Source organism: Mugil cephalus, chromosome 15, assembly GCF_022458985.1.
Source record: "Mugil cephalus isolate CIBA_MC_2020 chromosome 15, CIBA_Mcephalus_1.1, whole genome shotgun sequence".
Lineage (NCBI taxonomy): Eukaryota > Metazoa > Chordata > Actinopteri > Mugiliformes > Mugilidae > Mugil > Mugil cephalus.
In genome coordinates, this window is record NC_061784.1 from 2,935,897 (window position 1) to 2,957,929 (window position 22,033).

Consider the following 22,033-nt stretch of genomic DNA (forward strand, 5'->3'; position numbering starts at 1 on the left):
ATACAGACATGGAGTCATAGCCCTCGCAGCCCACACCATGAGAAGTATGTATGTATGGGGGGTGATTAATGCCACCACAAGGCAGCAGTGGGAATAAATGGGTCCAGGCTATACATGATTGTTATAATGAGAAAAGGTGGGTGCATATAAAGCGCCTATTTACACTGCAGCTCAAAAATGAACAGGCAGAGGTGAACCAGCACATTAAAATTCTTACCACGTCATTAAATAATGGCGTTAAGCAAAAAATCTTTAAGCACTCTTTGTCCTACCAGAGGCAGGGCAAATGGACATCTCCTCCAATGCATGGTGGCCCGCGCCCCTTTTTAATAGTTATGTAACATCTGTGAGGACAAATTTGTGTAATCCTATTCATTTTTCCTTCAGCCGTTGGTTCTTACAGACAATACTGGCAAAAATCAATTTTTCATCCACAAGTCAATTTTGAGATTTAACATTGCTTTCTATTTTTTTCCAGATTAGTCAAAAGAAAGTGCCCAAAATACTCTCTAAGCTTTAATACAAGAAACAACTATATTAATGTACATAACCAGCAGTGACAGAATTTTCACTCCAGTAATACTAAGTGTCTAGGAAGTGTTCCCCTGTGATCCTTTCATTAATGGAATCATGGTCAATAAATATATTGGTCTTTACTGCCAAACTGCCATAACAGGTTACATGTAATGTCAATTCATTAAAAATATACTGTGTAGTAAAATGATATGGTATAATGTAATAAGTGATTACATTAATATCCCCTTTAAAGTGAGTGACAGTCACAGTGAATGAAATGGAAATCACCTGGGTATGCTACTACGAAGATATCAGTGTCGGGAATGTCCAGTCACTTATTTATCGGTATTGTTGGCTACGCAACAAAGACAAAAAACAAACAAAAAAAACAACAACACAACAATAACAAATATCATTCAGAAATATTATTGAGAAGTGTAAGCCAAGTTATGAATATAAACCATACTGAACATACTGAACGTACCAGTTAACTCCATCAAAATAAGGGAAGGAATATGGCATATGAATAAATCTGAGGGAGACTAGGGAGGGAGGCCTTCAAGACATCCATGACTACTCCGAAGGAGTTAAAAGCGAGAAAAACAAAAAGAGAAATTAAATCTCAACTAGGCATGCCCCATAGGCATTTGGGAGACATACTAGACTTGTAGTGATGGACTCCCAACATTACACATCACCAGAAAAGCTCCTGACAGCATCACGGTATGAGGATGGAGTAAAGTTGTAGTGTCCAGATGTGCAAGGTAGATGGAGACATATCCACAGGCCATGAAACATTCAAGGAATCAAATATTTTTTGCTGACACTGTATATTTATTTAAGTTTTCTTTTTTTTGTATCCATGGACTGATGGAAACAGATGTCCATAAACCCCCAACAAAAACATGGAGTCTCATACAGTGGATATAAAAAATCTGCACACACATGTTAAATGTCATGTTTAACACAACAAATGTGTTTTTCGGTGGTAAAATGTGCTATGGTCTGATGAAACCAAGGATGAACTACTTAGGCATAACTCCAAAGGGTATATTTGGTGCAAAACCAACACTACACCAGTGCATGGTGGCAGCAGCATCATGCTTTGGGGCTGTTTTTCTGCTTCTGGGGCCTCAAGGTGGAGGGAATGTTGGCACAAAACCTTCAAAGCTGAAGATGAGGAGAAACTTCATCTTTTGGCATGACAGTGGCCCAAAGCATACGTCCAAATCAACAAAAGAATGGCTTCACCAGAATAGGATTATTTGTTCTGGAATGGCCCCGCCGGGGCCCGTACTACCTGAATCTGTGCACAGAACACAATCTGTGAGATTTCGAACATTTTTGCAAGAAGAGTGGGAAAATATTGTCATGTCAAGATGCGAACATTTCTGACCTTCTGGAACCACATCATTTTATTTTTTATCTTTTCTACTCTCCCCCTAAATTATTCATAAGTTGCACAGGTTAAAGGTCACAATAAAGGTGGAAAAAGTTCTGTAACTCTATCTATTTTGGTCACAGACGCCTTGCATTTAACAGGAGTGTGTAGCCTTTTTATATCCACTGTATCTCAACAAAAAAGTACAAACGAATTATGGCTTCATGCCTTCCCATGTAATATTTCATATAATGTTTGCTGTGTTCACCTATAATGTTCCCCTTAATTGTTTGATAACAACGAGAAACGGTCATCACAGTATCCTAAAGCCTAAGTTGATAACGTTAAATTATGTTTTGTCCATCAACCAGTCAACCACCCTAAAACCCACTAGAATGAAAGACTAGACATCTAAGACAAGAATAGCACTGAATTCCCACATTTAAGAACCTAGAGGCAGCAAACATGACATTTGCATTTTTGGCTATTGTAAAAATTTTGTTTGAAATTTTCTTAGTTAATTAAAATATGTATGTTATCAGTGATATTGTGAAATGCACACAATTTCAATGAGAAAAGTCTAACATAAATCTTGCATTGAGCCACTCAAATGGAGATCAGTGGATCAATTATCTTTTAACTTGTCTGATCCTTTTATGAGTCTAATGTGTCCCACACGCTCTCCACAAAGGAGCCTCAGCCAGCTGGAAAGAGTGCTGCAGTAAGAGCACAACCCCTCATAATCCCAGACACCGAATTAAGCAATCTAGCACTGTTTGGGAAATATTGCAATCACGGATTTGTGTTGTGGTTGTTTTAACACCCTGTTTTCTTTCCACCAGCTACCATACCAGCCATTGTGGTAAGCTAAACTTTTTTACTATTGATGACAGATATGCTTGATAAAAGACTGGCACATTTGTTCTTGGGTAATACTGCCACAAAGCGACTGCAACAAAAAGCACAAATAAATCATCTCGTGAGTAATACATTTCTTCACTTCTCCACCCAAGACCCTCGGCACTAATCATCCCTCATAGCAGCCGCTGTTTTCTCCTGCTGTCTTTGTCGCTGTTCACGCCTCCATCACACAAAGCTCAGTGTAGTGGAAACGACGGTCGCCAACGAAGCTAGGATGCTGACATGCGCCTGGCATTTTTTTAAAAATTTATTTATTTTTTTCATATATGGATGAGCAGCTTCAGGGTGTATGCCTGTGTTCAGTGCGCACACATTATATAGCAAACAATACACTTAAACGAACGATCTATATCTGTGTGTGTGTGTGTGTGTGTGTGTGTGTGTGTGTGTATGTACATGTATATGCAGACATTATATTTGTGATCCTTTAAACATGCAGATTTTCCTTTCATTTTCGGCTTCTTTTTTTTTTACCGATGAAATACTTTCATGTTTTTATAAATCATGTTCAGCCACTCTTTAATTCAGTGTAACAACCAATGATTACCCTACAACAAATAAAATGAAAACACACAAACTTGTAAAAAAAACAAACAAACAAACAAAACAACACACATCAACACATCAATCAACAGATCAATAGGCTACATTAAAATTCAAAACTCCCCAGGGATTCATTACATTATGATAAAAACAAGAAGAGATACGTCTGCAGACATGATTTACTGAATTATTTTGCTAGCTAGCTAGCGGCCAGTGCAGCAGATAAATCCCAACAGTGCTGGCGCTGACATTCAAGATAATCAATAAGCATAAATAAATTCAAAGATAGGAAACTGTAAAGTGTGAAACTTGTTAATGTGACTGCATATAGCCGTTATAAGCCGCGATGGCCTTTTTTTTTTTTTTTTTGGACCTTTATGAGTCATTTTTTGCAGCAGACAGCCTGAAGAAAATTCCAGCGCTACTGTCTACAAACAGATTTGACATTCAGCACCAGCCTTATATAACAGCAGTGGATAGATGTAGATCAACGTGAAATGTTAAATATATATATATATATATATATATATATATATATATATATATATATATATATATATATATATATATATATATTGGCAATTTTTTAATTGTTGAAAAAAAATAAACATGTTGAAAAGACTTTGATTAAATCTTCATCAAATGCCATATTGACAGGTGTGGAATGTTTTCTCTAGGTTTTTGCCTAAACATATTGGCCTTCAAATGGAACTCTGGAGCTGAGCGTATGGTCTTAACATGAAAATTTAGTTGTAAATACCACAAGAGAGGACCGTTAGACAAACACACCATTTGAGGGCAGCAATACACATAAAACGCCTCCTCGGCCAGTTTTGAAAACACAAGAAAAAACACAGCGGAATTCTTTAACTCAGACATAAATGAAAATTTAGGGCATTATATGAAGCAATAACTACCACAGGAAAAGGCTGTTTATATGCAAACATGGCTACATTTAATATTACGCAGTCATCTTTCAACTACGTACACATACCATTCTGGCAAAGCCCACATGGGACACGAAGTGTTCGTTATTTCATAACACAAGTACTCCAAATGCATTATCTAGTTCAAATGTGACTTCCTGGTTACGATATGTCAAGTCATGAATGTGACTCATGAACATGAGTCCAACTTCTAGGAGTAAAAATCACTGGGTGGAGTAGTCTCCAGTTCTTGGGTCATTAATCATGCCTGGTTTGGGCCAATTGTCATTATCTTCAGTTTTAAGGTTACAAGAAGATTATTATTCCTGTTTGTTATTTATTTATTTGTTTTGCTGTTAAATGTCATGTTTAAAATACAACAGAGAAAAGTACTTTAACATAACAGAAATGGTGGCACTGCACTGCATAGGTGATGTGTGCATAGAGAAAGAGCAGTCCTGCAGTCACAATACCAGGACAATGAAACAAAAAGCAGTTTAAAACGGAACTGACCCATCATGATTAATTGACATCATTTACACCAGCGCTTTTCGGTGGCATTTGAAAATGTCATCTGTCTAAAATGCATCTTGTTGTTGTGGGATATTTTGTGAAGTAAAACTCAGCATGATGATGAGCTGATGAGTGATTTTACATACAACTTTAATTTATTGCACAGTAAAAGTACTTCGAGTCCAGTTCGGGTGGTGTCCCTCTCGAATCTTGTCAGGATGTACGCTGATAATAAATAATAAATTTTTACTTCAGTTTAATTATAATGTTGATTTGTTTGATAAAAACATGAAAGAAATCTGACGTCAACTGCTGCAAAAGTAAGTGCACTCCCGGGATTTCTACGTCTTTATGCTACACTGAGGCTAATCTTGTACAATTTGTATTGACACAATATTCCATTTCAGTATTTATTGTATTTACTGTATTTATTTCTTGCACAGGTGACACAACAGCATTGTGGTTAGCACTAATACCATCCAGCAATTTATTTTATTTATTTATTTTTTTTACTTGACCACTCTATGAGAGATCTGTTGCAAAAGTGCACTTCTGGGATTACTATATTTTTATGCTAAACTGAGGCGAATCTTGTACGATTTGTACTGACACAATATTCCATTTTAGCATTTATTGTATTTACTGTATTTCTTCGATTCAGTTTCCAGAAGTATGTAGTACTATTATATCCTTTTGACCAAGTGCAGCATTCGAATTTTGAAAATACATAAATATTTAACCGACACAACAACATACTGAAAACATTTATTCTGCATGAGTACTTTGTATTTGTTGCAACTTTTGCATGCAGGGATAATATTTTGCTATTTACAATGAAAGTTCTGCTTCCCTTTTCTGTACTTCTACTCGTCATTCCTCAAGACTGCATGTTTCATACACTGCCTCTAGGTGGCAGTGAAGCTTTCCACTTCATCGACATTTAGAAGAAGAAGAAGAAGAAGAAGAAGAAGAAGAAGAAGAAGAAACGACTTCCTGGTGTGGTAGAGGTAAGTCTCTTTTAGAAATATACATTAGAAAGTAATATTAATGTAACAAATGTAGTACCTCTACATTTTATTGGCTGAATCAAAGAGGTTTTAGTGGAATTTTGTGTAAAATATATTTTTATTTGAGTAATGCGCCTGTATTGCTTATCAAATGTCAAGTTCAAAGTTTGCTAAGCTAGTAATATAACCATAAAAGCACCATGATAATCGTTGGGAATCTTATTTCCACTGTTATGTAGATGTATTAGTACAAATGGAAAGGCTGTCACTGACAAAACGAAGAGAACACATTGTGGAAGAGTGTAATAAAGGCCCCAAACATTTTATAACAGAGCCTTGTAGCAGTTAGCTGATAGCATTAATGGGGTGCGTCAGTTTTACAAACTGTGGGCCCAGACCTCTGAATGTGTCCCTAATTATCTGCAAAGGGTTACAAAATAAAGAATAAAGCAATAAAGAAGAAAAACATCCCCTATCTTAACCTCAAACTCTACATGACAAAAGTAACCCAAACATGGCCATGCATCAAATTTATAACACCAGAATATGGTATGTCTAGCGCACAGATTTCCATCTGTATGTATCATATTTAAAAAAAAAAAAAAAAAAAAAGTCCACTCTGCCCCCATATACGGTACCAGAGGGATCGGTTGGTTACTTTAGTGATTGCTTGGTTATAACATAACACACAATAAAATAAAATATATTGTTGTTATAAAAATGACAGCCTTCCCACAACAACATAGGACTGCCCGACCAAACTTCTCCAACTCTCCCCCACTTACTGCTTTTGCACCAAAATCCAGCTTTTGTTGTTTGGATGGTGTGAGACCTCCTGACCTGCAGTAATGAGTCTCTCTGCTTTGCACCACCTGGTGGCACCTGCTCTGGTAGCAATACCGCTGTGCTGCGACTCCAAACTTCTTTAAGTTCGAGTTGGTCGCCAGCACAGAGTGGACAATGTTATTGTCTTTAGCTCCTCAAAGTCAAAGTAGTGGTGGTATTTCCAGCTATAAAATGGGCGTCTCTCTCATCTCTCCATTTTGTTTATGTTGCATGGTATTACATGTGAGTTGTCCTCATGCTGAAAATGTGACTTGTCGCATATGTGACGTCACTCCAAAACACAAAAAGAATTTATGTTATGGTATGTATATATCTATATATATATATATATAGATAGATAGATAGATAGATATAGATATATATAGATATAGATATAGATATAGATATAGATATATATAGATATAGATAGATATAGATATAGATATAGATATAGATATATAGATATAGATATATATATTAGAGAGAGCGAGAGAGAAAGAGAGAGGTTAACATTGGCCTCCACTGTGGGTCTTTGTTGTTTGGTCCTGAATACTCAATCTGACACTCACTACTCCTTGGCCTCCTTTGTACTGCTTATTTAAAGTAAATAATTTAGCATTTTATATTGAAGCAAGCCCAATAACCAAAAATATTGCTGTAGCCAATATAAAAAATATATACATTGTAGTATATAGTTAAAAAAAATAGTCTTTTAATTCCACTCAAAGTTATCTGTAGGAAATGTAAAGGAGATTTTACCTTGTCTTTTAGTGTAGTCAGACATAACCTGAAACCAGGTCTTTATACACAGTTTCATCTCATGCAGGTCCTGACAGGTTTCACACCCTGAGACCATCCTTGCTAAACAGAAAGTGATCACTGCTGGTGTCATCAGCTGACCCTCCCTGTGAAATCATGGATGACACTGATGAGGCGATGGCCACGCAATCAGACAGCTCCTCCATTGGGGAAGCAGTATCTGGTAGAGGAGAAAACGTGCCTGAGGGAGAAGAAGAAGATGACCTGTACTACATCCCTCCGAGGAGACCTTCTCTCGACCTGGGAGAGAATTCAATGGATATTAGCAACCGGTAGGGAAAGATGTTTCATTTACTACTCTTACACCTACAGTACTAAGGATCCTCTTACTCTGTAAGGCGAAACAACCCTAGCAATTTTAATGACAAGTGATGATTATAAAAAAGAAGAAATCTTCTTGACAATACAGACGTATCTGACTGTATGTCTGAGGCAGAGGCAAAGGTCGTCATTTACTGTATTTTTTTAGGCCACGGTAATGAAAGTAAGTATTATTTACACCATACATGTAGCAAGAAAGTAAGTGTGGCAGCTCAGCAGTTCCCAAGTGAACGGAACAAATTCCTCCTTAAGGGTTATCTTAACAGTTTTCAGTCTGAATTATCATCTGCGTACATGTTATAAAATTATGTGTGTTATATGAACTGACCCAAGATTTAATGTGATGCATCCAGTCAAACTCTCCTTTTCATAATTCTACTGACTTTTTTTTATTAGTATTATTATTTTATTCCATTAATTTTAAGAGTAAACAGAGTTTGCACCAAAATAAAAAGGAGGTTAATTTAGTTCAACTGTTGTTGTTGTTGAGTGTAAACTCAATAAAAGAAAATGCACGTTTGCAGCTTAAACATCTATACAAAAACACTGTATATTCTTTTAGTTTGAGCAGAATTGTTCCAAAACAATTTCTGTTTATTTTCTGAAGTTCTTGTAGCTCACAGTTTGAATACCTTAGCCTCAGTGGCTTTCATGCTGCTTGAGAAAGAACACAGGGCTTAAATTGGGCTGCTTATCTTGCCTGTACCATGGAAGCCGGTGACTGCTTGTTATGTGGCCACTAAGCAATTAACAAACTGTCAATCTTCTTTTTTTCAGGCATTATGTGGAACAGGCCTTGACACCAGCTCAGAGCTACAGATCAATGACAAGCGAGGAGGACTCAGATGAAATGGGAGATGACCAGGAGTGTTCCACAGGGTACAGACAAGACAAGAGACATTCAGTTCAGGATACACTTGTTCACATTCTACTTTTACCTGAAGAAAATGCCATTCCCCTTTGTCTTCTCAATTTTAGGATCCAGCTGGACAGAGCAGATTCATACTCTAGCTGCTACTCCTTTGACAGTGACGACTGTGAAAAAAGAGCTCCAAAGTAAGAAATATGGTGTAGCACATCTACATGTTAACAAGTGTGGCACATAGATGTGAATTAAACATATTGAAATCTGTGCACTGTCGTTTCACCAGGATTAAAACCAAAGATGCAGTCTCAGAACCTGCTGAAACACTTGAGTTAATCCAAGACCCAGAAGCAGTTAGTCATCCGTCTCTTACAGTGGGATTCACTCTCAAGGTGAACTTTAGTCTTTACAATATTTTTTTAAAGAAATTACATACACTGCACATGATCAAATAATTAATGCAATAGTTGAAAATGGTAGCACTAAATGTGATCCTTCTTTTGGACATAGGCCATTTGTAGTACCTTTAAGGAGATGTCAGTCGAAGAGTTTTGGAGATTCAAGAGGATGCTGTGGAAGTATTACCCGCAGTTATTCACCACTTCTTTCCAAAGCATGGACATGCTGGACCTTGGGGACCGGTTACTCGAGTGTTACAGCCTTCAACTGGCTTTGCAGATCACCAAAACCATTCTTGTCAAGATAGGGCAAAAAACGATGGTTGACTTTCTGCAGACTTTGTGCATCAGAAGTAAGTCGACTCTTATATATCCTCTTAGACTTAGACTTAAACAAATGTGTTGGAGAATCAATTTGCTCAGCCCTCCTTAATATGTACTTTTTTTTTCAGATGAGGTACAATACGATTTGAAAGAGGCTCTGAAGAAGAAATATAGTGAAGTATGTCTAGATTTGGCCATGGAGGGAGAAAAGAGGCCCCTTGATGAGGTCTTCACTAATCTTTACATCTCATCAAACCCAAATAATGGCCCAAATATTGAACATGAGGCAGTGACCATAAAAAGGCTGGACACCAACCAAGGGCCAGGAAATCTTATTTCTTCTAAGGATATTTTTACCGCGGAAAGCCTGGAAAATCAGCCACACATAAAGATAATATTGGTCACTGGTGTGGCGGGATCAGGGAAGTCCATGATGGTCAGAAGGTTAGCCCTTGATTGGGCTGAAGAACGGTCACACCAGCACATTGCTTTTGTATTTCCCTTGTCATTCAGAGAGCTCAAACAGTTTGAGGGCTCAAAAGTCTCCCTTCAGGACATAATACAGCAAATCTACCCGGAAACCAAAAAATTAAGAACTGAGGATTATAGATCCAGTGAGTGCAAAATGCTGTTTGTCTTTGATGGTCTAGATGAGTACACTGGGAAGGTTGACTTTGAAAATACTGAGCTTCTGTGTGACTACGCTGATCCTACCACCCTGAAAGTCATCGTGGTCAACGTCATGAGAGGGCGGCTGCTCTACAGCAACCTGTCTGTGGTCACCACTCGACCACAAGTACACAGCTGCATCCCTTGGGATACGTTTCACCAACAGATAGAAGTGCGGGGCTTCTGTGACCCTGATAAGGATGAGTACTTTAAAAAGAGGTTTAAGGACCCAAATCAGGCGACTCAAGTTATTGCATATGTCAACTCTATCAAAAGCCTCCGCATCATGTGCCACTTGCCTCTGTTCTGCTCATTAGTGGCCGATGAGTGCCAGCGCATATTTCAGCAACGGGGGACACAGGTAGAGCTGCCAAGGAGCATCACCTACATGTACACGAAGCTGATGCTTGTGCTCATACGACAGCTTCGCACAGTTAGAGCTTCAAAATGGAGCCCAGATGAAGAACTGGAATTCCTTATGAAACTTGGAAAGCAGGCCTTGAACATGCTGGAAAAGGACCAGTTCCGTGTAACCATGTGGGATTGGAAAGAGCTTCAAATCAGTGAAAGGGAGGCCGTGGTTAACAGTGGGCTGTGCACACAATACCTGGTAAAGCCACACGTCTTGTTCCATGAGAAAGTCTTGAGCTTTATCCACCCCACCATGCAGGAGTACCTGGCCGCTCTTTATGTGTTTCTCCTTTTTAGGATCGAGGGGAAAAATGTTTTTGATCAGAAAGGGAAATTCATGGGGGTGTTCAAGGGTTCCAAGTCAAAGGAACTGTACAAATGTGCTTTGGACATGAGTCTCCCGTGCGAGGATGGCAGATGGGACTTTTTCCTGCGTTTCCTCTTTGGAATGGCCCAAAAAAGCAACTTTGAACTTCTTCAGCCGTTCCATCCCTCTTCTTTAAAGTGGTCACCTGTCGAAGATGCTGCTGCAGTTATCAACAAGAAGATCAAAGACAAGCAGTATCCCAACAAGGTCAGCAACTTGCAGCAGTGCCTGGTGGAGCTGGGTGTGTGAACATCAGGTTCATTGTGTGGTTCATCTTCTACACACTGCTCAAGCTCAACACTAAATTCCAAGAGGAGAACGCAGAGATCTGTGTTGCATGAAGACAGGCACATTTTCACTACATGAGAACGGGATGTACCAACGTAAACACTATTGACGACTTCGAGAATTTAACAGCCAAACACAATTTGTTTCAGAGCTCCTCTGATCCACTGATGTACCAAAGCTGGAAATAGAATCTTTTAAATAGTGAGGATGGTGTGGTTTTCTGTGTGTGGATCATATGTTAATGTGCCTTTTTTGTGTTTGTGGGTTTTTTGTTATGAAATGCAGGTATGGTTTAAGACTTTTGATAGACATCATAAATCATTGCTACCATTTCTCTTAACTCCACTGCTGTGGTTGCGATTACATGCACTTAAGATTGGCTGCACAACTAAGCAAATGGTGAACATAACTATTGCCTTGTGTAACATTTTGCACTACTAAATTAGTCAGTTTTACCTGCTTCTTGGCTGCTAGCAATATTGTGTTTTTATGGAATTCAGCAATCGCTTGGAACGATGGTCGTTTATCCTACAGGACTCAAACACATCCATCACAGCTGTAGTTTACATGCAGCTGTTTTTTTTTTAACTTTTATAGCATAGCCTGCATATAATTTATTTCTAATGACTTTTGTAATACCTGTTTTTAGCAAATGTTTCCAACATAACTGTGGTACATCAGTAAACCCTGCATTCTGCCTATAAATCATGTTGGCCTACAAATAAATAAAGGAAAAACTGGCTCCTGTTGTTTCTTGAGCTCCAATACTGACAGTAATAGCCAGCTGCTTAAAAGAAAGTGTGATTAGCTAAAAATCTCAGGGGAAACATCCTCAGACTTCCAGCAACAGCTTCCCAGTTTTGTGAAAGACACAATGAATTCCACTTTTGTCTCATTACAGAGTATTTATTTCAATAAAACACAGTTAACATGTCAGAAAACGCTGAGATGATACACAAGTATGAATAATATGTAAGTGATATAGTGTTCTTCTTTTGTAAGTCTTCTCCAGTTCTTAGTAAGGGCAAATTGAATTCCCTAAGTTTTTCTGGATAAAAAGTTGGACCATGCGCCATGTAAACATTAAAAGCATAAGACAATGTATTTTAAATGTTAACTCTCACTGAAGATAAACCTATCAAATGTGTGATGTGATGTTGAGGAACAAAATACAGTCCAGGTTTTGTACATTCCACCATCTATTAGAAAAAAAATAAATCACCTAAAGTAGTGAATTCACATATAATGCTGATGCTCATTTTGCCACTCCAGGGAAAATCCACATTTTACAGCAATGCCGTTCAGTCAAGCACCGCTGCAGCCACTGGTGTTAGTAGCTAACGTTATGCGCTTGTGGGCCATTCCCACAGCATTCGTCACCACACATGTGAAGGTGGATCTGAGGTCCTCTGATGTGACATTCTTCAAAAGCAGACTCCTGTGTAGGATTGTATTCTCCTCTAACGTTGACCTAAAACAAACAATGATTTCAGTCCAACTGCAAATTTAGCTGTCTTCACTGCTGTCTAAAAAATGTTAAAGCAGAAGATGTTCTCAGACAGACGTCTAATAAATGAACACGGCTTTGACTTTATGAAGGGTTAATACTCACTCATTTGATTCCACTATCCTGCCGTCACTCTCTTCAGGGAAAGAGCCATTGACGAGCCAGTAGATAAGAGTGATGTCATCTTCACAGTTTGAAAGGGCATCACAGTGAAGAACCAGCTGCTCGCCTGAAAGGCACATCACAAGCACGACGTCACTATAATAAAACTCTTTATCATGCACTGACAGCACGCGTAAGCGATAGATATCACTGATATTGAGCGTTACCTGGATGCGATTCTATTTTGACCTGGTCTGGCCCGATGATCTTTGGAAATTCACCAGGAACTGAAGAATAAACTTCCGTTAGCATTAAACAAAAAAATTAAAATAAATAAATAAATAAAATTACATAAAAAGAAACTTGTTGCAGACAAAAATGTACAATACCTGGAAATCCATTTGCAAGAAGCAGACACAGAAATCCCAAAGCTGTTGAAGAGGCACAACAATGTTCACAACAAAGCACCGCAATACAGAGAGAATGACTGGTGTCATTGTGTGCAATTACCTTGGACAACAGAAGACAGCTTCATATTGATTCCTCCTGAGAGACTGTTGCTACTGACTGCTGTCTGGGGTTTACTATATATACGCTCCAACATAGTTTACTTCCCCTTCGCCCACTCACAGTAGGTGGGGATTTCCTCACAAACAAGCCGACTCATGTTCTTAGTAGATGAGCATAAATTGGACGTGCTGACCACGTCACAGCTCCGTCTCTTTATTATTCCATTTGACCTCATCTTAAACCTCGGATAAATACACCACAGGGATGCGCAGACAAAACACCTGCACGCAATCTAAACCATGTGACCTTTATTAAGCGGATCTTCATCAAAACATTGACAACAAAACAAAATGATCATGTTATTCTCGTTGTACACACACTCCCTTTGCCCTTTGATCTGGTGGAGAGGCATAAGGACTTAGAAAATACCCTCAAAACTGCCCTCGTGACACATTTACCATAACCACCGTATCGTTCCAGGTAGGTTTGGTCTGGAAAGGCCACACTTACTGTATGCGAACGTAGATTTAACAGATCACATTAATTAAGACTGGCACCATCAGTACTCTCACAGTTAAAGGATCATTCTGGGATGATTTCTCGCCTGTTCAGATCAAATTAAAGTCAATCATTTTAGTCCAACTAGTATTGCTTTTAGATTGCACTTCCTTGGATGACTGCAAATTCAGAAGAAACTATGGAAAAAAAATAAAATAAATGAGTCCTTTCTAGCCGTGCAGATATTTTTGGTTTTATGTGGCCACTGGCCCAATACAGAGAAGCTGAATCTAACTTATTAGAAGTATAGGATATTGTGTAAAGATGAAATGACTGTTGTACCAGTATGTGAGGATGAGTGAGTGTATTTTGAAATCTAGCAACTGTCAAAGTTCCGTATGAAAACAATGTGCCCCCCCCCCCCCCCCCCCCCCCCCCCCCCCCCCCCGTCCCCATCCCCGAGCCCACACACAAGACTACCATGTCTTACGAAACACACGTCCTCGAAGTCCAAAACACGTAATGGGTGACCAGCAGCATCATAAAAAAAAAGAAGTTGAGCACGACTCCAGAGGACAGCACGGCTCATATATTTAAGAGGAAGTGATGATTTATGTTGGTTTCCATTCATTATTTATTACTCATGTGTTATGACCTTCAAACATGTCAATGACCAATACCAGCATGATCCTTTAACTAAGTAATAACAAACACTTTTAAGACATCAATTAGTAAAAAGCTCCTCTCTAACCGATTTGGAGAGCCGCTTTACTAGGCCATTAGATGCACAAACCAATCATTAACAATGTGGAGGAAATCCTGGGAGACTGACATCCAAATTCAGATAACTAATGGAAATTCAAATAAACCGTAAATACAGATATGTGCCTATAAAGATATACAAAAAGTATAGACACTTTTTTTTTTTTTTAAATTGGGTGTTTTAGTTCAGTGTTAGGCCCTCAGTCTTTAGAGCCAGTGCATATCTTCTCTGCATGGCATGTATGTCCATTTCAGCCAGGTCACTCCAGACCCAGGACGTAGTTGATGCCTTGCACAAATCCAATGATAACGGGCTGCCAGGCCACCAAGTACCGAAGCCAGTCCAAAAGTTGTCCATACATGACATGTGGCCTTTCCCAGCTAAGAAAAAAAAACAGGTTAAGGGAAAAAAAACTTGGCAGCAATTAGGAACAGATAATTGATGGAGGACAAAAGGCCTTAGGATATAGTCTCTACGGTCTATGGACACTAAATACAATAAGGTTTCGTGCACCAAAGCATGAATCAGAACAGAAAACATGCCCAAACTGTGCAAACTGTGCAGTGCAGATAATCATCAAACAATACCTCTCTGTTCTGATACCTCCAGGCTTCTGAGCCTAAGTAATGCACCATGTCACCGGATAGAAGAAGGCATTTATTCCCTCCTCAGAAACAACTGGAGTGGGCCTGTTTATTTGGTGCCAACATTTTCCTACTGAACATATTATCAGAAGGTTAACCATTATTAACGTAATACATCCATGTAAACATAGTCAATAACTGCTTACAGTTTCTAAGAAAGTGTCATTTTTGTATTGTCGTCACACACACACAGTATGTCTGAAGTGTTTCCATTCTGAGCCACAAAAAGGAACTGGAACTCGGGAGTGCAACCTATAAATCTCGTGTATGCCTGAAAAGGTCACTTTCCACTCACTACTTTGCCTGAAAAGGAGTCCTCCTCCTATGACTTTGCACAACTGGGTTTCCTGACAATAGGTTAGAGGTCATCTGTGAATATGCTTGATTTATTACAACAATAAGTGAGAAAAATTGGGATATTGCAGAGAGAAAAAACAAAATAAACGCAGCAGAGCAATTTCAGTTTGTAAAACTAAAATGACAGAACAAAAAGGATACGGGTTACTGAACATCCTCTTCAGATCCACCTTTTCTTTACAGTACGGGCACATCTGCTTCTTTCCAACGATGCACCATCCTCTTATGCAGAACTCATGGAACCTGGATGAGGAGTTAAGGTCCAGTGCAGCAGCACAACACTATATAGGTTCAAATATAAATTACCTTGGAAATGGTAGCTTATTGTTGATATATGAACATGTATGCATCACATTCCCACTTGTAACTTTGTATGAAGGCCAAAAATGTACTTCCTGGCCTGTCTTAATTGCAGACAAACTGGCATAGAAGGCACTTATTTGCAGAATCCGTCTGTGAGATTCTGTGGTTAAATTTGTCAGGAACAGAGAAGCTTAAACATCATTTTTAGAGGGTAACACTTGCAAGTTCAAGTGCTTTAAAGATTAAATCAAAATAATAGCTTGTAAAACTGTGATGAACTTCAATGTTTTTGCATATCTCCTGACATAGGTGTAACCACATGAAAGGTCAAACTAAATAAGGTTGCGTGATATTTAGAGTTAATACACCATACAGATAATCCTGGAGGAAGTCACGTAAAACTCAGACATTAAAATTATATGTTAATCATCAATTCCTCTTTGGGTTGCTACATCACTTGACCTTCACACAGTCCACAGTTAAACCTTTACTAGACTTAGAGACAGACTTTTAGACTTCTCTTTCACTGGTAATAGATACTACCATTAATATATTTATGATAGGAAGGATACACATGGTTGCAGGATAATCTGTACGTGTTCTCAATAATCCCTTCCTCACTGACATCTACGAGGATTGGCTGACCGCACACGGCACAGATATTGTCGGAGAGGTGCTTGGTTGGCATGCCTGATGCACTGTAGTACTGAAAAAAAAAAAAAAAGAAAATGGTCAAAGTGATGTTTTAGTTTAATGGTCAACTGAAATATAGTCTTGCTTGTCCACTTACCCCAACGGTTGAAGCCATGAAGTCTGCACACATCTCTGCAAAGTCCCTTCCTAGCACCCCGTAATACAGCCCATAGAAGAGCAATGAAACGCCAAAGTCCATAGCATCCTCTGGCTTTATCCTGGACAGAGAAGGCTCTGGATTTCATTCATGGCTCTGACTAATGTATTCAACATCACATTTTGTTCAATCCATAAGACATATGTCTGTTCAATATGTTATGTGAACAAATATCAGCTTTACCCTTGGCAGAGAAAAACAAACAAATTTGCAGGAGGAAACAGGAACTACAATCTAATTCAGAGAGGATCATCTCCAATGCAAGGAAGCATGCAAATTTCCTGGCATTTCTAGGTAGGAAGTACGAAACCTTTGGTCCATTTAATATAGGAAGCTTTAAAACAGCTTCCTGTTTAAAAAAAATATATAAAAACTAATAAATAAAATCATTCATTAGTTCTTTAGACGGGACATACAATCCTGAGGCACTTTCATATCAGCTAAGTTGATAATCATTACAACTCGGAACTGGGGATGTTAAAGTTTAGTTTGGCGACTGTGTGTGTCTCAGTGCAGCCTGCATTAATCCTGACAAGTCCAGTTGAAGATTCTTTGTTAATAAATAATAATATATTAGCTGACAGGAAATGAATGTTGTATAAAAGCAATAGATCCATTCAAAGAATGTGCTGCGCGGATGGCAAAATGTGCTAAATATTTGTTTTAATCTAGTCTATAAATTTAACAAGAAGCACAAAAATGACTGATCATGCAACCATAAGATACACAACAGCAGATGAATACAGAATGCTTAGAGCAGGATTACAATTAATTAAAAACACTTAATAATATATGAGGGTTTATTTAAAAACTCATTACATGGTGTTTCATTTAACATGTAACGTGTGACCAGAATTCACCTTTAAATTCATACAATTGAAGCCTTTGCCAGAAAGCAGGTTTCTTTTTAGCCCAACTGAGAGTATTAAGCTTAGTCAGACAATATTAGCCCCTGGTGCTTTGAGGCCAGGAGTTAACCTTGCCCTCTCATTGTGGATGCTGTGCAAGCAGTCTTCACAATGGATGTGAAAAAAAAAAACAACTAAAATTAACAAAACAGCACCATCCACTGGCAGTTACAAATAAGTGCTACATAAGAAACAGACCAGGAAATAGGCATATACTTTGTGTCATTTCAAAAAAAAAAAAAAACTCTTGTTCAGACCTATCCACAACAAATAACTACATGCAGACGAAGGGCAGTGAAGCAGAACAGAAAGGCCACATGAACAGTATTGAGTGTGCCCATAAGACACATTCATGCAAAATATGTAGTGGGATATCTTCCAGCAGGGCTGTGTAGAGAATGTAACCACTGTGTTATTAATGTTTCATTCCAAAGATTCACAAGCCTGGCACAGCAAGTCTCAATTCTTAATTCAAAGTCAGCTAACACGCCGTCTACTCTTTATTATGGAGTATGGTTCAACCCATATGGAGAAAACAAAATACCTCTGAACCCAATGGGATAGTCCTACAACCTATGAGAGCCATTTTGTTGGAAACAAATTCAACCCCAGAGCGCTTAGATGACCATGTGACACCTTGTTAATGCTGTTACTACTACCTGTCCATCACCACATAAAGTCCACCCAAACACTGTGACTGGCCCAGCAGATCTTTGCCAGAGCATACTTAGTTCAGAGCAGGCCAACTTTTCAGGGCAGAAATGTCGTGGGTGGAGGAAGTCAGGGAAGCTTCCATGCTACGGATTCTCTGCTTGGATTACTTTACTTTGCCTGATCACCACTGGTCTCTCTCTCTGAGCAAAAAATGCTACCCATTACACCTTTAGCCTGGGAGAAATACCTATTCATGTCAGTAGCAGCCTGAAGTTTGAGGGGTGATTTTTCTGCTCATAGCTGTGAACACAGACACTGAAATGAATATAACATTTTAACTCTGGCAATACATACCTGAATATTAGGTTTATACCAAAAAGTGTAAACATGACCACACTGTAGCCTACTATTCCCGTGGAATAGCTGATCTTGTACAGGAGGAGGAACCACTTATACACCAACCTACAGACGCCAAAGAGAAGAAACATGTAAGGCTTTCACAGAAGATTTAATGGACAGATCACCCCACGTTACTGAAAAGGCCACACTCGTTCTTTCCGTGTAAATGGTGGTTTTACCTTGGTGTGGTGCAGGACAGCGGCTTGCGAGTGGCGCGGAAGGAGATATATGCTGTGATGACAGAGAAGATAAACCATGTGGTCAGGAACCTCCACCAGTGAAGTTTGGTAGTAAAGTAGAGAGGAACTACCCACATCTGGAACAGAGTCACCAGCTACAAGACAGCAGAGTGTTCATGTTAGACGATGCATGTATACAGAGTTATCACAGTCTGATAAAACACAACAGGACTCCATATTTTGGACAAATTAAAAGAAAGCACAAAAAAACAGACCGGCTGCCTTGTGGTAAATAATGTACGGTACATAACTGTTTCACTACCTAAAACTACAACTTTCAACTGCCACGGCTGTCCCTTTACAACACAAGATCTATCTCTGTATGTTAGCCACACTGTTGTGTCAGGCCAAGGCTTTTCACATCACATCAGCCTCTGACAAGGTGTACGATTTAGTCTCAACTGAGGCGCTGCTCCTAGGTGGTGCAACAGGTATTAATTACAGGTAGGACTTAAAGCACATTAAAACAAATTTTACACCCAGCAATCTCTTATGATCAGGTGTAAATCCAGCTCGCACAACTGGATGTACAGCTGCAAAAATGCAAGTACGTGTCCCCTTTTATTACTTTCCTATCACTGCAAACATGTACCCCTAGATCCCAGCTGAAATTATTCTTTACACAAAATACACCACTTCTTTTGTTTGGATTATGAATTTTTACACGACGGTATTTCAAACCATTTTTGAACATTGTACTTGTGTTTTTTTTCTTGTACTTAGTGCCTTACATTGTAAGACTTTGGATGTCTCTGCTTCCACTGCACGAGGACGAGCTGGGCGACGACCAGGGTGACAATGAGGATCAGCACCATCTCCGCGTGCATGGCCTCGTGGCCTTTGTGTTTGGCATGCATTTTTGCATGCTCCACCCTGTGGAAAAACAGGTACATATTACACTAATGCACAGCTAAGAGCCACAGCGTCCGTTGATTTACGCCAAAGCAGGATAAGCGTGTCCTTAAAGCCGCATTAGCTCTGCACACTAATGTCTCATCCTTCCCTCGGAGAAAAGAAAATATTTGTACTATACATGTCACAAAAAGAAATGCATAAGTCACAACTAACCTCCATTTCTCCTCTGGTGATAGCTTGGACACATCAAACTAATGAAGGGAAAAGACAAAGCATTGATTATTATTCTTGAAAACAATATAAGTTAAAAAAAAAAAAAAGCATAGCCAAAAGAAAACTATACACTGTGAGCTGGTGATACTACTGTAGTGTGGCTTAGCAATGTGCACTGAATTAATAAACCACATTTTAACACCAAAACAATTAAATGATTTCCTTTTGGATCTAGATTCCATAATATTTTGTAGCAAGGCAAGATATATGTTGGAGTCCTTAAAATGTTATGTATAAAGTCAGTCACTAGTGATTACCAAAAACAATCCCACCAAACTGAGGCACTGAATGTTTTGTCAAAGACCTTTTACACAGTTGGCATAAAACACCTAAACCTTACACTGCATACAGAGCAGCTAAATAATACCTGAATTAAAAGTGTGAACTTTGATTGAGCAGCTGGTGACAATGTGTCAAGGCTGAATAAAGGATATCACCACTCCCAAATATTTATAGTTAACGAGAATGACACTATCAAAAAGCAGTGAGAGCGCTAAGCAGTTACAGTCCCTCCCAAGCTGTTGGGCTTGTTGAGTTACTTTACCTTAACTGAAATAGCAACAAGGACTGATGCAATATTTGCTCATTATCAGAACTTATTTGGCAAACAAATACACTCAACTGCCACTTCATTAGAAATATTAATGAAAATAAATGCATTTTAATATAATATAAGTCTGCATTAAATCTCATCTTTTTGAAGCTTCTGGTATTCAGCATTTGTTTAAAATAATTCAACTGTGTTTTCATTCTGGATGCTGTGGTTTGTAGCAATTAATAGAATTATATTGTGTTGCACCAACTAATGTTTCCATTCTTTTGGTAAACCTCTGTTAGTCAGTGGGCTAGTCTAAATAACTGAAACATTGTTTCATTCAATATAGTGTAACAGCACAACAAAACATATCCTCTAATATGATCATGCAGTCAAAATATCACCTTTCTGATGCTATTTCAACATGAACTGAATATCCCAAAAACATCCCATTTTCACTAGTGTACCTAATGTACTAGCTTCCCTCCCTTCATCACCACTGAAGTGTGTGAAATGTTAAAGTATCTATGCTCAATTAAGAACTACATAGACGATTAACTGTTGTTGCTTATATAAACAAATTGGAATAAAAGCAAACATAAAATAAAAATAAACACACACACACACACAGACACCTTATTCAGCAAATTAGTATTTTGTCTCTGTACACACTGGGATGTGGAGCACAAACCAGCCACTGCTGAACTTTATTTGCCCTGCTCCGTTTTCAAATATAATATAATGTGTATATACACATTAATCATCGGTGATGAACATATGGGTCTGATTATCTACTTACACTTCACACAACAGACTGTCAGCCTTTTTCCTGCACACTGTACCCTCGTCACGTTGACATCTAGCTGGTTTGACAACCAACAAGATTGAAATGCTACAGGAAGTAGTATAGTTGTTTCTTCCGATAAAACTATTAGCAAGACGTGACCTTTGACCCGATCAGCCACATCAGCTGTACTTGTGGAGCTAAAAGCATCGCGTTGTTAGATAGTTTCAAGCACAGAATTAACCACGTGGGGATGTGAAATCTTCTTATGGTTGTCTGAACAAAATAATACACACTTTAGTTTTTTTTAGTTGAAAACTAGCAACTGCCGCTAGCTAGCTTAGCATGGCTAAGTGACTCTCGGGCGTTTTCTCTTGCACGGTTGCTTTGACGAACGTCATGCAATCGCTTAGGTTACGCTGAACAATGCACTTTGCCGGGACACCACTGCTTAGTAACAGATTGCTAAGTTAACCAGTAGCTAGCCGCTTACGTCAGGCTCAACCCATGAGATCGACTGATATTTTTAATCTATCACATTACTTCGGTGTTTCTCACCGCTCTCACCTGATTCGGATCGTCATGGTGCTCCAATCCATGGTCGTGCTCTACACCATCAACCTCCACCTCAAACACCCCGGCCATCTTCGGAGTGTTGCTTTACCTTTCCGGGGCCATTAGCATTAGCAACAAACCTGAGAGGGTCCCTTCCGGTCTCGTGAGACTTTCCTCCCACACCCCTTCAAAATAAAGTTCGT

The 22,033-nt window shown here is 38.8% G+C and overlaps 3 protein-coding genes across 5 annotated transcripts; 1 reads left to right on the plus strand and 2 right to left on the minus strand.

Annotated features, from left to right (window-relative positions):
* Positions 1-5,752: 5,752 nt before the first annotated feature.
* nlrc3l1 (NLR family, CARD domain containing 3-like 1) lies at positions 5,753-11,834 on the plus strand. 2 transcript variants are annotated; one of them, XM_047608008.1, is made up of 7 exons: positions 5,753-5,807; positions 7,459-7,723; positions 8,550-8,651; positions 8,751-8,828; positions 8,924-9,029; positions 9,148-9,388; positions 9,488-11,834. In XM_047608008.1, exons 2-7 carry the CDS (start codon positions 7,548-7,550, stop codon positions 11,053-11,055), a joined length of 2,271 nt encoding a protein of 756 aa, XP_047463964.1. In that variant the 5' UTR covers positions 5,753-5,807; positions 7,459-7,547; the 3' UTR covers positions 11,056-11,834. The 2 variants fall into 2 exon arrangements, with proteins under 2 accessions (XP_047463964.1, XP_047463965.1); XM_047608009.1 differs by having other exon boundaries at positions 5,765-5,807; positions 7,444-7,723.
* A 169-nt stretch (positions 11,835-12,003) lies between these two features.
* LOC125021466 (interleukin-18-binding protein-like) lies at positions 12,004-14,152 on the minus strand. 2 transcript variants are annotated; one of them, XM_047607550.1, is made up of 5 exons: positions 13,214-14,152; positions 13,093-13,134; positions 12,931-12,990; positions 12,707-12,830; positions 12,004-12,565 (listed from the first exon to the last, which is right to left on the minus strand). In XM_047607550.1, exons 1-5 carry the CDS (start codon positions 13,305-13,307, stop codon positions 12,400-12,402), a joined length of 486 nt encoding a protein of 161 aa, XP_047463506.1. In that variant the 5' UTR covers positions 13,308-14,152; the 3' UTR covers positions 12,004-12,399. The 2 variants fall into 2 exon arrangements, with proteins under 2 accessions (XP_047463506.1, XP_047463505.1); XM_047607549.1 differs by having other exon boundaries at positions 12,931-13,002.
* Positions 14,153-14,327: 175 nt separating this feature from the next.
* Positions 14,328-22,004, minus strand: rnf121 (ring finger protein 121). The gene is made up of 9 exons (XM_047607548.1): positions 21,843-22,004; positions 19,897-19,934; positions 19,560-19,701; positions 18,769-18,923; positions 18,545-18,652; positions 16,569-16,689; positions 16,351-16,484; positions 15,617-15,718; positions 14,328-14,854 (listed from the first exon to the last, which is right to left on the minus strand). The coding sequence occupies exons 1-9, from the start codon at positions 21,918-21,920 to the stop codon at positions 14,734-14,736; spliced, it is 999 nt and encodes a 332-aa protein (XP_047463504.1). The 5' UTR covers positions 21,921-22,004; the 3' UTR covers positions 14,328-14,733.
* Between the last annotated feature and the right edge of the window lie 29 nt (positions 22,005-22,033).